This window comes from Maylandia zebra, linkage group LG6 (assembly GCF_041146795.1).
Source record: "Maylandia zebra isolate NMK-2024a linkage group LG6, Mzebra_GT3a, whole genome shotgun sequence".
In the NCBI taxonomy this organism is placed as follows: domain Eukaryota; kingdom Metazoa; phylum Chordata; class Actinopteri; order Cichliformes; family Cichlidae; genus Maylandia; species Maylandia zebra.
In genome coordinates, this window is record NC_135172.1 from 16,757,695 (window position 1) to 16,773,102 (window position 15,408).

A 15,408-nucleotide genomic window follows, 5' to 3' on the forward strand; every position below is an offset into this window, starting at 1 on the left:
CGTACATCATCATGCCGACTATTAAATATGCACAACTTCAGCCTGCTCAGCAGACCAGATTCTTCAAACATTCATGATTATTACCGGATATCCATCTGTTCAATTAGAAGTCACTGATTCTCAAACTGTGGGGCGGGACCCATCTGTGGGACACAGTGTAAGTGGGCCTTGGATGAACAAGAGGAACATTATAAAATAAAATGACTTCTGAAAGGAAAACTAAACAAACATGAGTTTGCTGACGCTCATGTGCTGATCTTTCATTTGTTGTTCTACTTGGATTTATGTAATGAATTCAAAAGTGCCTCCAGTGGGGGCGTGAGCTTTTCTGTGCATGCAGAAAAAATGTTAAAGAAATGGGAGGAGCAAGTTTCCAGTTTACACAGCAATGTGATTTATTTATATCAGCATCAGAAATATAAAGTGGAACAGTAATAACACATTTCGCAGCCCTGCGGTCTAGTGATCAGAGGTGGTCATTTTCTTTATGTATTGGAGCTTTTTTTGTTTTTTCCATCATGAAACTTCAGATTTAGAGATGACCGAGCAGAGCAGCAGAGCACCTATTTGCCTCAGCTGTGAAAACAAAAGACAAGTCCTATTCTCAGAGAATCACATCAGAGTACAAATACATCCTTGGGCAACGAATGCTACAGTAAGACAGGCTTGTTGCAGTGGGGTTGGCGTGTGTCAGTAACGAAATACAACAGATAAAAATGACTCACTCCAAACTTTATAAAGTCACGTAACTTTTAAGCAGCGCTACAAAACTTGTAACGTGACGAAGGTGTTGCTGTACAGAGCTGACAGGACACTTTATAATGGAAACTAATGTTACTATGGTAACCATTCCTTAAATGCAGAAGCTGTGGTGACGAGAGCGAACAAGCATTCAAACTCACGAGCAGCTCTGCTGCTGTAAGCTGTTGTCATGTAATGTAAAGGGCACCCATTGTAAAGCTTAAAATGATGCCGCGGTTGTGGAAGCATCATCTTTCCATGAGGTCATCAAACAGTTGGAGTTTTCAGTTTGTTTGTTTTTTTAAAGAGTGGACATTTCCATGACTCAGCTTTGGTTAGAAATGAAGTGGACACTTTTCTTTTTTTGTCAGTGTAGTCTGAAAAAGGTTACATTTACAGGAGGGCAATCTTTCAAAGATCTCAAAGGAGTCTAAAAGTGTCAGTTAAGGGTTTTCCAAAATGTTCAAACACATCCACTTGTTTTTTCATACATCAAATACATTTTAATGTAACTGCTCCAGACAGACATTAAGTTCAGAAGTCACTATTGTGGTGCTGAAAATGTGAGATTTCTAATTTATTTAGAAAACAAACAGCTGGTTCAGATGGTTGGACAAAAACAAGCATCGCAAATGATTCCTTTGGTTTGATGGGCTTGAAGATTACTTCTGATTTTTGCTACTGGTGGGATTTAAAATTCCTGAAAACATGTGTTAATAGCAACTATCACAGCCCTAAATAACTCTGATACTGTAACAGGAGGATCTATATTTAGGTGGCGTCAGGCCACACACAGTGGTTTGTCACACTGGGCCTATTGTGTCATCAGTCCATCAGCTTCATTTGCATGACAGGGAACAGGAAGACACTCGCAGCGTGTCCACACCCTACAGGTCGACCCTTGCTTTTTAAACATCTGTGCGTGCACACATGATTTATTCTCTTACTCTTTATGTTTTTATGAAATATAAACATATGAATGGTCAGAAAACATCTTTACATTATTTACAAAGTGACCAGCAGAGTTTGACTTTGATGTGATGGAAGGCAGTAAAGTTTCTACTCTCCTTTTACAATCAAGGAGCTTCTACTGGTGATTGATTGGCTACATTAAGCTTTAAGGCAATGCACTGTTGAGAGTGTTGTTTCCATCAAGGCAATGGCACAATGTATTCTAAAAGGCAAGTGGTGCAAAGTGGACGGCGGTGCTGCACTTACATGATGTTTACATTACTTTTTATTTTCTGAAATATGAAGAACTTCCAATATCTGAAAAGCAAAGACCGTCGTTTGTCAGCTCCTGCTGCTGTACTGAAGATTTTTACTGAATCCTTAAAAGCTCATCAAACCATCTGAATTTACAAACAGCTAATACTTCATTTGGAGAAACATTTGGTTTGGTTGCACTACAGAAATAAACAAAAGTATTAGCGCACACCTCAGAAATCTCAGTTTGTGTTTCCATGTCCAAGCAGCTCCTGTCAGTGTAATCTGTAGCTGGTAGTTTTGTCCATATAATGCATATACTATAACATATCATCTTAGCATGTTTATGTTCAATTTGTGTGATGTAGAAGAAAATGTATAACCTCTGCCAGCTGTTTTTGTTCACACTGGTGCAACAAAGTATCTAATCTATTTTTGAGTTTGTCATTCGTGAACCATACTTTTGTCCTAGAGTCATTTTTGACTGAACGAAGAGAAAATGCAGTCGCAGCCTGAGAAACTCTCTGAACATCTTATTCTGAGTGTTTTTAAATGCTTGAAATTGTTTCCAAGAATTTAAGGAAAAACCTTCAGTACAGCGAATCTTTCTTTTTTAATAATAAATTTATCACTGGGGATAAATTTAAATGAGCCTGTTTCTGCGTCGTGATGATACTCATGACAGCAACAAACTAGATCCAGGCTGAATTACAACCACGGGCTTACTGTTGTAATTGAACAAGCCTAGAGAAAATATGAGACGACAATGTTCACAGTAGAAAAATTAGGTCAGACTCTAAAAACATGACTGATGATGGCATCAGTGTCTTTGTGTTTCTGTTGCGCTCGGTGGTTTTCTTTCACAGCGTTAGCGTTTTTTTCATGTATTAGCTGAAACAGGAAACATTTCCCACGTGCATGTCTACTCCAAAATATTATGGAGGAGTCCTAACACATTTACAAACTACTGATACAGTACGAGAAGTACCACGGTTGGTATACACACTGGCATAATATGTGTGACTTTTATATATTGTTGTAACATTAATACAGTATACCAGGAATTTCTTAAAAAGTGACATTGCAGTTATTTTTTTGTAAAACTGATCTGATTTTGTCTACATCGTCATCATCATGCAGAACCAAATGAACAAGTCTACTTTTTCTGCTGGTGCAAGGCCACTGCGATCGTTCTGAGGTATCAAGCAAAAAGAATCACAAAGCAAACGGAGCGCTGTTAGTCTACGGGAAGAAGCAGCAAAGTGAAAAAGACACCGTGACAGCAGCGAGGTGAGGTACAACAAATCTCGTAACCCTGAATGAAACAGACGCTGAAAGTCGGTCTCAAATCTGTCAGAGCTAATTAGCAGCTTTATGTAGTCGTGTCTGACGTCAACAGCGTCACAGACACCAAAACATACTGAACGCAGACAGCTAAGCAGGCAAAGAGGCTGCAGTGTAAAAGCACCAATTCGCCATTTGTCAGTTTAGATTTCTTCCGACCCTTAGAAACAAAAACAAAAAACAAGAAGAGGAAATGAGGAACGTGTGCACTTCATTGCATCTTGCTCTTTGTGATTCGTAAACCTGATACAGAGCCAGCTACAGAGGGATTCTTACACAGTGAGAAAGCTTAACATGCTTTTGTTTGATATGCATGGATAACTCTAGACGAGCAGAGCGAACGTGAGTTCACGCCAAAGCAGGTAAAAAAAAAAAAAAAACAAGCAAACAAAAAAAAAAAAAAGTCCTCTCTTCCTGCTTCCTGTTATCCTGCAGTCAGGTTTTTTTTTGTTTTGTTTTGTTTTTTACTTCCAGCTCGGCTTCCTGCTTCTGCTGGATGTCATCAAGTCTCTGGGCTGCACAGACTTTTCAGAGAAGCTGCTAGATTTACGAACGTTCTCACGTGCTACAGGGGGAGGCGGGGTCTCGCTACGGTAGGTGCTGCAGCTTGTTGCCTTCACGCTTTGCACCCGCCGCAGGCTTGTTGCCTGTGGCCGCTCGTCACTGGTGTGACCTGCGTGTGATGCCCGGGTCGGCTTTTGTCGACCCAGGAGGGAGGGGCTGCGAGACGGGGTGGAAGGGACCGACGGAGGGCCCAGCTCTTTCCTGGTCCTGGAAGACGAGGCCACAGTATTGCGGGCGAAGCTGGGGACTCCAGAAGTGTTTTTTGCACTGTGTGTGTGTGAACTGCTGTTCTCAGGAGATGTCTGAGCTTGAGCTTGAGCCTGAGCGAGGGCTCTCATAGTAGAGCGGCACATCTTCTCCTCAGGCGCCGGCTTGGGAATGTTCCTCACGGGTTTGGCGCTTGGCTTGTGGATTGAAGCTTTCCTAGGCATTGAATCACGTGCCCATCTAGAAACGCTGCCCGTGAGAGCACCTCCCTTCTGGGCTTTTGACTCATCAGGAGGCAAACTGGAGTGCCGAGGAGGTCTCGTTGTCTTCTCGCTCCTTCCTCTTGCCGGAGTGCTCTGGTCACGGGGAGGCCGCCGTGTCTCCCCGCTATCGTGAACTGCAGGTTTCTCTGCTCGCCTGCTGCTACCTGTCCTGGTCAGCTTGGTAATAGGGATGACTTTCCGCATACCCTGGTTATCGTTGTTGGCCAGCGTTCGCACACCATGGCCTGCACTGGTTTTGGTTGCTTTGCTGCCTTTGCTCTTTGTAGGCGCTGGCTTTCGGCTGCTTCGTTGTGCATCTTTCCCCGCAGTCTGTTTTCCTTCAGCGGTGTCGCAGCTCTCCGTGTCCCACTCTTCTGTGGTAGTAGATGGAGCCATAGATGCTGCATCCACAGATTTGGGGGCTGAGAGCTCATTAGTTGAAGCAGACTGGTCGTTGGGAGATGTGGATTGCGGGTCTTGCCGACTCTCCTGATCTTTGATGCAGTCAGCTGTTTGGAAATGAAGTCCTTCTTTTGTAGACGAGGATTCCACCTCAGAGCAATCCAAGGTGACAGAGATGTCCGTTTCTGTGCAGTCCATTATATAAAACATTGGCTTCTTGTTGGATACAGAGGTATCTAGTGGAAGAGGGGTATCACAGGTTGTGGATGAAACTGTGCTGTAGTCCTCTTCGTCTTTCTCTCTCTGAGGAGAGACCCCAGCCTGAGTTGGAGGAACTATTGTATCTTCCCATACTACCTTTAGATTTCCCCCCCTTTCCAAAAATGTATCATGTGAAAGGTTGTCCAGATTCTTGGGTGGTGACTGTCTCCCTATTTCCAGATCCGTCACCACAACGTCCCCCCGGTTGACAAAGTGCATGTGATTGCTGTTATTGTTTGGACTGATTAGGTCAAAAGCCTGAGGACCTCGGACTAAAGTATGCTTCTCCACACTAACACTCATGTGGCCAGTAATTGCTGGGTTGGGAATATGGGCAGGCTTCTGAAAGACACAAAAGGGCCGAGGCAGAGCGCTGCTCTCTGACACAGATGAGTAATTGTTGTTGTTGTTGTTGTCCCCGTTATCGTTTAGCTCAGAGGAAGAAAACTTGGCGTGTGAGACGATCGGCTCAGTTTCTGAATGCGGAGACGTTGCTTTTCTTTCACGGCCCAGTTCCCGGTTATTGTCCTGGCCTAACATCCAGGGGGCCATCCTCCGCTGGATAGGACGGCCTAACCGAGGTAGGCTGTTAAATTTTGAAAAGTCAGAGGTGTTCCCTGTGCTTCCGAACAGCTCCAAGTATCCCTGGAGTTCACGATCTGCTATGGAGGTCATGGTGTGTCGGTGTCGGCGTGCGCTGGCAGAACGTTCCAGCGGGCAGTGTGGACTCTGAGACCTCTGGAAAAACTCCAGGAGGCCCTCCTTGGTGAGCATTTCCACGTCGTTCTCGCTGCTGCTGCGACCAAATCCGCCGGTCTGATCCCCGCTCGACCACGCAAAACGCTTTTCCTCCAGTTCTTTGAGACGACGCTGTCTGGCTGCTTCCTTCAACTCCCGGTCCGTGTTGTCCTGATGGAAACAGAAATGTAAGGAAGGAGAATTCTGAGAATCAGGAACATGAATGATGGTGACATCCAACTCACTTATTTTTGAGTTTTTTTAACAGTGGATCACCATGAACAATTACCACGCATATAGAAGACAAGCAAGAAATGACAACATCATATGAGATTATAATAACCCAGAATTATTGCTTCACTCAAGCAGACCTTAACAGCTTTCTTGAATTTGATGCAGAAGTCCTGAAAGATCCGGAAGCCCTCGTCCAGCTTGAACGTGTCCTTGTCTTCACAAAAGAAATCGATGAGAGTACTTCCCTCTTTACGCAGATCCAGCCTGCGTCTCTTTAAGTCCTGAAGTGTCAGTGCTGCACTCTAAGACAAGAGACCGAGCACACATGCACACTTTTTATTCATAACGCATCATCCACTTTTACACAAGTCATTATCTATAGCACTTAAGTCAGCAGCTTCACAAATGTAGAGCGGGCTGGATCCAACTTTCTGTACATGTGTCTGTGTACACAATGTATTACATAACTAACTGCTGCTGCTTCACCTGCAGGAAGGGCTCCAGCTGCTGCAGCAGCTCCTGGTCTCCTTGAACTTTCTCTTCCAGGGATTTGATTCGGACATACAAGGAGGAAAACTCCTCCTCAATGTTTTCCACTGAAATTCTACATGAACACAGGAGAAAGATATTTAAAACACACTTGTACTTGTTATTACATAAAAACTGACGGACAGGAGTGTAAGCAGTCTTCCTTATATTACTTAAAAAAAACAAACAAACATGTGACATTAATTTGATGAATGCACTTCCAAACTGTTGAAAATGTAGACCGCAGGGAGAAATGCTTTCAGGGTCTCTATCCTGAGGGCAGGAGAGAGGAGTAATTCTCTGCGGTGCAGTATCTGCACTGACAGCACACAGAGATGACCTTGTGAAGCTGACAGAGCCTGAGACTGTGCTGTGAATATAACTCCTGTTCTACACCTAAATTAGATGTCAGCCTGGTTAATGAGGCTGTGCTTGGCCGTATCAATAAAATACTACGGCAATCGTCGTCTTCAGCGCCTCATTATGTTTCCCATCAGAAAATTTGGCTGTTTAATAAATGTGATGGTGGTTAATTTGGAAATCATTTCATTTTACAGAGGCTTTACAGAAAACTGATGTCTGCTGTGCAACTGACTGATACAAACTGACACTTATGCTCTCACAGTCCTTAACTCACCCTGCTTCAGACTGCATGCACTTGGAGAATAAACAGCTTTTATACGAGTCCATTATCACCTCTGCATGACTGCAAAACTGATAATGGACTCCTACATTTCTCACTGGCAAGGATTTGATTCCCTTCGATTACCTGGCTGCACTCTGGACATCTTGAAGCTTCTCAGGAAACTTGAGCAACTTCTCGTCCTTTTTCTTCGCCTCCTGCATGGAGAGAGACATCGCACAGTCAACATCTAAATGTCTGATTTTGTACAAGATAAAGTGGCGTAGTTGTTGTGATGAAGGACCAATATCTGTATGGTGATGTAACTGCTTGGCGAGCCGTTCTTGGCTCTGTGCTGTTTCCTGTCACCATCTGCTGTCCACCTGCTCTCCTGCAGCTTCAGTGGTCAAACAGTTTTCTCATCACTGCTGTAAAACACTGATTTGAATTTCTTTATGACAGACTTTCCTACAGTGTTTGTACAGTAAATGCATCTTTGCTTATTGTGAGGTTAATCCAGCTTTTTTCAGTTCTGCTATCGTCTTGTTAATACAACCATAAACCTGTTAATATAACCATTCATCATTTTTAAGATAAATGCACAGAGTAGCGGTTTGACACAGGCAAGGCAAGGCAAGTTTATTTGTATAGCACAATTCAACAACAAGGTGATTCAAAGTGCTTTACAGAGACATTAGAAACAAGAACAAATAAAAAGCATGATTTAAAATTGATTAAAACAAGCAAATAAACTAACTAACTAATTAACAAACAAACAAACAAACAAAACAGTATATAAAATCAAAACAGATAAAATCAGTAGTTAAATGTAAGTTTTGAAATTTAAGCTTAAAGTGTGGATTTGGTGCTTTATTCAAATGCAGCTGAGAACAGGTGCGTCTTCAACCTGGATTTAAATAAACTGAGTGTTTCAGCTGATCTGAGGCTTTCTGGGAGTTTGTTCCAGATATAAGGAGCATAAAAGCTGAATGCAGCTTCTCCGTGTCTGGTTCTGACTCTGGGAACTGATAAAAGACCGGATCCAGATGACCTGAGGGATCTGGAAGGTTCATACTGGGTCAGGAGGTCATTGATGTATTTTGGTCCTAAACCATTCAGAGCTTTATAGGCCAGCATCAGAACTTTAAAGTCTATCCTCTGACGGACAGGCAGCCAGTGTAAGGACCTCAGAGCTGGACTGATGTGGTCCACTTTTTTGGTCTTAGTGAGGACTCGAGCAGCAGAGTTCTGAATGAGCTGTAGTTGTCTGACTGATTTTTTAGGTAGACCTGTAAAGATGCTGTTACAGTAATCAAGCCTACTAAAGATGAATGCATGGACTAGTTTTTCCAGGTCCTGTTGAGACATCAGATCTTTTATCCTTGATATATTCTTGAGGTGATAGTAAGCTGACTTTGTTATTGTCTTAATGTGTTTTTCTAAGTTTAGGTCTGCATCCATCACTACACCCAAATTTCTCGCCTGGTTTGTGGTTTTTAGATGTATAGATTGAAGTTCTCTGGTGACCTGTAATCGTTTTTCTTTGGCGCCAAAGACTATTACCTCAGTTTTGTTTTTGTTTAGCTGGAGAAAATTGTGGCACAACCAGTCATTGATTTCCTCAATGCATTTACCAAGAGCCTGCACAGGGCCTCGGTCTCCTGGTGACATTGTGATATATATTTGTGTGTCGTCTGCATAGCTGTGATAGTTTATTTTGTTGTTGTTTATAATCTGTGCCAGTGGGAGCATGTAAATGTTAAACAGAGGGGGTCCCAAGATGGAACCTTGGGGAACTCCACATGTGATGCTTGTCTGCTCAGATGTGAAGTTACCTATTGATACAAAGTATTTCCTGTTTTCTACGTATGTTTTGAACCAGTTTAGTACAGTTCCTGAAAGACCTGCCCAGTTCTCCAGTCGTTTGAGTAATATGTTGTGGTCAACTGTATCAAATGCTGCACTGAGATCCAGTAAAACTAAGACTGACATTTTTCCACTGTCTGTATTCAGACATATGTCATTAAACACTTTGGTCAGAGCGGTTTCAGTGCTGTGGTTCTGTCTAAAACCTGACTGGAAGGCATCGTAGCAGTTATTCTGTTTTAAGAAGTAACTGAGCTGTTGAGAAACTGCTTTTTCAATGATCTTACTTAAAAATGGGAGATTTGAGATCGGCCTGTAGTTGTTCATTTGTGTCTTGTCAAGATTGTCCTTTTTCAGTATAGGTTTGATTACAGCAGTTTTTAGTGATTCTGGAAACACACCTGATAATAAAGAAAAGTTGACGATCTGTAACAGGTCTGACTCTAAAGTCTTTGAGACCTTTTTGAAAAAACTTGTTGGCAGGACATCTAAACAGCAAGAGGAGGAGTTCAGTTTACCTAAGATGTCCTCCAGGGGCCTGTTCTTCGTACCTCGCTAAGTAAGTTAGCTGGATTAGATTGTTGACGATTTTGCGTGATCCTGGATCGTTCGGTTCCCCGAAGCTCATCCGGGACTTGCTGTCATAGCAACAGAGCCGTAAGCGTAAACCTGCTCGGGAGCAGGTTTACTTTATGTAAACAGGATTAGATCGCGGCCACGCAGGTATGTCCGCTTCATTTATACGAAAGCAACAGCGATATTCCACCACTGTTTCACCATAAATAAATAACATCAATGTAACTAAAGATAATGCAGCACTTGATCCTTTTATTGATGTCACACAGATACATACAGGTCATTTCCTAAAAAAGGGAAATATACTATTAACATTCTATTACATGTATGTGATTATTACAGATGTAATTCATATTTCATAGTAATTGTAAATTACTTCGTGTAATCAAGATGAGAGACCACGGCTATAAAAGCGAAGGTGGATTTGGGAAGCCTGTCGCAGCCATGTCCTGTCCGTATACGCGAGCCACCCATTGCGGAAGGTGCAAGATTGATAAGGAGAGTCCTCAGAATTCAGCGTATATTGCGGGATAGACAGGATCCTTTAGCTCAGCGCGACAGTGTGCTCATTGAGAGATATCGATATTCCCGTGAGGGTATTATTTACTTAACCAACTTGTTGACGAGGGGGTGCAGGACCACCACCTGTCTTTTTTTCCTCTGCCCTTTTCTTGGTTGCTGTTATGAACAAACTAACAGAGTATTACAGGCCAGTATTACCTTGCCAAGAGACGAAAAGCAATCTAAGAGATAAATATTACCATTCTGTAGAATACTCCTGTATTCCACTTTTACTTGTTCCCATGTTCTTGTGGGTCCTGTTGTGGCTCTAATGTGAAAGGGGATATAATATAACATATTATAATATAATATAATGCCATATGATATTGGACAATATAGTGTCATATGATAGATCTACCCTACCGCCTACTGGTGTTGGCCAGAGGGGCCGATGGCGCGATATGGCAGCCTGGCTACAACCGTAGCTGCCTCCACCAGTGTGTGAATGTGGGAGTGAATGAATAGTGGTATCGTAAAGCGCTTTGGGTGCCTTGGAAAGCGCTATATGAACCCAATCCATTATTATTAGTATTATTATTAAATTACCTACGAGTTTGATTTGTCAGCAACTTTCTGCCAGCCCTCTCTCCTTGCTTCTGCAGCCTTTGCAGTGTTCCCTTGCGTTTTAATTAAACTCTGAAACTCCTGAAATCCCTCACTCATGAGTTCTTGCTCTGCTGCCGGAAAATACCGAGCACGCCCCTTCGACATTTTCGCCGACCAATCAGCGGGTTGCCGATCAATGTTTCTACTATCGATGCGTAGCCCCTTTTACGACACCCAGTGATGTCACATTACTGCGTCCAGCTGTACTAATCGTCAACAGCAGGCGTGTTCGGGGAACCGGATTAGCGAGCTCACGGTTAGCGCGATGGTTTGGTCTTGGATGTGTCATTTGATCTTGGATGTAGTGAGCGACGTACGAAGAACAGGCCCCAGGTCTTTGCTGTTAATAGGTTGAAACTGTTTCATGGTGTTTAAACAGTTTTTTGGTGGACACAGTACATATCCTGGATCTGCTGTTGATGTACCAATTGCTTGTCTAATTTTTTGGATTTTTTCAGTGAAGAATTTGGCAAAGTCATTGCAGGCCATGGTCGAATGAAGTTCAGCTGCCACTGACACAGGAGGGTTTGTTAGCCTGTCAACTGTAGAAAATAAGACCCGAGCATTATGGCTGTTTTTAGTGATGATGTCAGAGAAGTAGGACCTCCTTGCATTCCTCAGTTGTAAATTATAATTGTGAAGTTTCTCTTTATAGATGTCATAGTGAACCTGGAGGTTTGTTTTTCTCCATCTGCGCTCAGCTTTCCTACACTCTCTTTTTTCATTTTTCACCAGTGTGGAGTTTCTCCATGGAGACTTTTTCCTTCCAGAGATAACCTTCACCTTAATGGGAGCAATAGTGTCCATTACATTTAACATGTTAGCATTGAAGCTATTGACGAGCTCATTGAGTGACCCTCTGGACAGGTCAGGTGTTAATGGGAAGACCTGGTTAAAGATCTCACTACTGTGTTCAGTTATACACCGTTTTGTGATCACTGTTGTTGATATATTTGTGTGGGCTGAGATTTTACTTTCAAAGAAAACACAGTAATGATCAGACAGGCCCACATCAGACACAGTAACCTTTGAAATGCTCAGGCTCTTGGAGATCAGTAGGTCAAGAGTGTGTCCTCTATTATGTGTGGCCTCTGTTACATGCTGTGTCAGCCCAAAGTTGCCCAGAGTGTTACTCAGGTCTTTAGTCCCTTTGTCCTGAGGGTTGTCCACATGGATGTTAAAATCCCCAACAATAATTACACAGTCGAAATCAACACAGATCACAGACAGCAGTTCACTGAGGTCATTAAACAAGTCTGTGCAGTATTTGGGAGGCCTGTAAACATTAAGAAACACAACTTTGGATGGGGCCTTCAGCTGTAAAGCCACATATTCAAAAGACTGAAAACTTCCAGGAGATAGCTGCTTACATTGAAATGATTCATTAAATAAGACAGCAACCCCTCCTCCTCTCCTGCTCACCCTGGCCTCACTGATAAAACTGTAGTTAGGAGGGGTCGTCTCGATGAGAACAGCTCCATTGTTACTTTGGTCCAACCAAGTTTCAGTTAAAAACTGTTCCTCTTTATGAGATAACTCCTCGTTTATCTCAGCCTCAGTGCAAACAAACAATTAATTCAACACCTGAAACCTGGTAATTGGCCACCAGTTGGAGATGATTTGAGCTTTGTGACATGCCGGAAGCAGAAGATGGTACACTGTGCTCATAAAAGTAGGATAAGGTCAGCATCAATACTCAGGTAAGCTGTGGTGTTTAACTGTTGCTCAGTTAGCATTATGGAGCCCGAAGTGTGCCAGGAAAATATCCCTCACAGCATTACACCAACAGCCAGAAGCACAGGACAGATACATGCCTTCATGTCGTTTTAGCTGACCGGAGTGGTGCCCAGTGATGCTCTTCTGCTGGTGTAGCCCATCAGCTCCAATGTTCAATGTGCTGTGTGTTCAGAGATGCTCTCCTGCACATCTTGGTTATCTGCCTTTCTATCATCTTAAAGCAGTCTGGCCGTTCTTCTCTGGCCTCTAGCATCCACAAGGCATTTTCACCCTGCTGCTGGTCATCTCCTCTTTTTGCACACCCTTCTCTGTGAACCCGCACTCAACACGTGACCGTGTCTATATGCCTAAATGCAATGAATTGCTGCCACGTCATTTGCTGACCTGTGCGAACGGTCGAACAGCTGTACCTACTAAAGTGGCCAGTGAGTGTAAGCGGTAATGTAATTCCATGCTCAAGTGGTTCTGAAACCAGGACTGAATCCACATTACAAACATCTGCAGTGTCTACAGGTGTTTTGTGTGTACTCTACTACAGCGTCACTGACCATGGCCACAAAATGCAGCAGGTTCATCCCCGGCTTGTTGGCTTTGGTGTCAGCCAGTGAAAGGAGGGATGACAGCTTGAATCCCACAGCGTTCCCTGCATAGCCACCCTGAGAACAGAAGGATATTTTACACAGAGAAATGAACAATATCATAGAATCACAGCTGGAAATAACGTGAAACAATAAGACTGCCCGAGTGATACAGTGGTCCCTCGTTTAACGCAGGTGTGACGTTCCAAAAATAACCCGCGATAGGTAAAATCTGCGAAGTAGCCAACTTTATTTTTTTTAATTATTATAGATATTTTAAGGCTGTAAAACCCCTCACTACACACTTTAGACACTTTTCTCAGACAAACATGAACATTAACACTTTTCTCTCTTGTTTAAACAAGTTCAAACCTTCGTAGAAAAACAGGTCCAGTATAGAATGAATTGTTTGTTGGGGAGAAAACGTACAAACATACAGTGCAGCACTTCAGAGTCACACTGCTAGTGATCGAAGATTTATGTAAATTTGACAAGCTGAACGCATTCTGTACTGTACAGGAGGCATGGCACGAGATTGCCTGACAATGGTCTACAGCCAATCAGGATGCAGAACACAATGCGCTGTGAGAAAAAAAAAAAAAGCATGCAAAATTGCACCAAAAAAATTCTGCGAAACAGCGAGACTGCGAAAGGTGAACCGCGTTATAGCGAGAGACCACAGTACAGCTTTCTTCTCTGAGCAGTGATTTTGTTTTGGTTTCCAACAAATACTGACAAAAGGTTTTATTATTTATTTATCTGGAAAAATACAAAAAATAAAAAATAAATCAGGACTGAATCGAAACATCTTGCGTGTTCAGAGGCAGCAGAGATGTGTTCGCGTATGCGAACGTAACCTGAGAAGCTCTTACCGCGTTCATAATGTTTCCTGCCTGCAGCACCAGATGCAGGATAGCATGAAGCTCCTCACAGCTCATCAGCTCTTTAAGGAGATATCAATATAAACTCAATTAGAGACTCCAGAGAAGATGTATGACAAACCATCTCGTTTTCATTTATCACTACCATACAGGAAATCTATCAGCAGTAATGTGTCCTTGTGTGATTCAGTCATAAACCTAAAATTACCACTTTAAAGTAAAAGGGTAAATGTTAGCACATTGAAAAGTTTTAATTAAATTTTGTCATAAAAGTTCCAGGTAATTATTCCACACAGTGTTTAAGTGATTGCCCTGCAATGCAGTGAAAAGGTCACAGTACTGTAGAGGAGGGTCTTAAGAAAAAATCCAATACAGCACAAAGACGCAAGACAGTGTGACTCAGCTAAAATGGCAACCTGGTTCAACCAATGGCTGAAAATATAATTAAAAAGGTTTCCAGATCAGTTTATCAATATGGTGATTTTACAGTAAATCACAAATTCAACAGTACATGTCAGCTTTAGCTCCAGAAGAAAAAAAAGAAAAGATATAATATTAGTGTGCACATTCATGAGATAAACTGTAATAACCGTTTGGATCACAGTGATCTCCTATTAAGTGCTACCATCAGGTCACAAGATCCAGCACGTTGTTATATAACCCATACAAAACAAATACTGTTTCCATCAGCTGAGCTTTGTCTCAGTGATAATAAGTAAAAAAAACATGATAAATACTACATAATGTGGTCAGTGCGAGACTTGCAGCAACCTCCACCACTGAAATTTTAAGTGTCAAAACTGCAGTTCCTCAAGTGGCCACTTGAGGCTGGAAACATCCCCAAAGAGTCCTACGGTATGTTAAAATATCCACGTTCAAAGCTGAAATAAACATGTTCATGGTACAAGAACTTCTCCCTCTTTATGACATCTGTAGAGAGGGTGTTTTTTTTGTTTTTTTAAACATGAACAAAATTCCTCCAGAAAAGTTGGGACACTGATGAATTGCAAATTACAAAAAACCTCATATGTTATTCACAATAAAACATTGCGTGTATAAACGCAGCCACAGCTTGTTTAACTTTGACTGAAAGGTCTGAGAAAGCACAGCGGCATTTCTTCATCGTGTTCACATGTGAGGTTGGAACTCACCTCTAACTGTATGGAAGGATGCTGCTAGTGAAGGTTAGCATGCCTTTTAACATTACAGTAAATGATAGATTATAGCACGATGCTACCCAAGCTAGCAATACATTTAACAGAGTACAGCTGGCTTACAAAAATAAATAAAAAACAAGCGAAATGACCAAACTAGCCAAACTCAGGTCTTTCAAATGGTAGTCCATGGCCTAACAGGTCACACTGTGGTGACTATATAAAGTTATTTTTTATTTATTCATTTTTTATAATAATCCAACACTGTGAGTAACTAATATGTATAGAGCTGCTCGACTCTTAAGTTACATTTCAGTGAAACTGCTTTTTTTTTGGTCA

General features: G+C 42.2%; 1 protein-coding gene across 2 annotated transcripts in view; it reads right to left on the reverse strand.

Moving 5' to 3' along the window:
• Positions 1–370: 370 nt before the first annotated feature.
• fhdc1 (FH2 domain containing 1) overlaps positions 371–15,408 on the reverse strand; it is a 37,000-nt gene continuing 21,962 nt past the window's right edge. For both annotated transcript variants that reach the window (XM_004568364.3, XM_004568365.3), the window contains exons 7-12: positions 13,907–13,977; positions 13,005–13,112; positions 7,258–7,328; positions 6,447–6,564; positions 6,098–6,262; positions 371–5,897 (exon numbers count right to left, since the gene is read on the reverse strand). In XM_004568364.3, the coding sequence (XP_004568421.1) occupies positions 3,756–5,897; positions 6,098–6,262; positions 6,447–6,564; positions 7,258–7,328; positions 13,005–13,112; positions 13,907–13,977 (2,675 nt within the window). In that variant the 3' untranslated portion in view covers positions 371–3,755. The remainder of the gene's footprint in view (positions 5,898–6,097; positions 6,263–6,446; positions 6,565–7,257; positions 7,329–13,004; positions 13,113–13,906; positions 13,978–15,408) is intronic.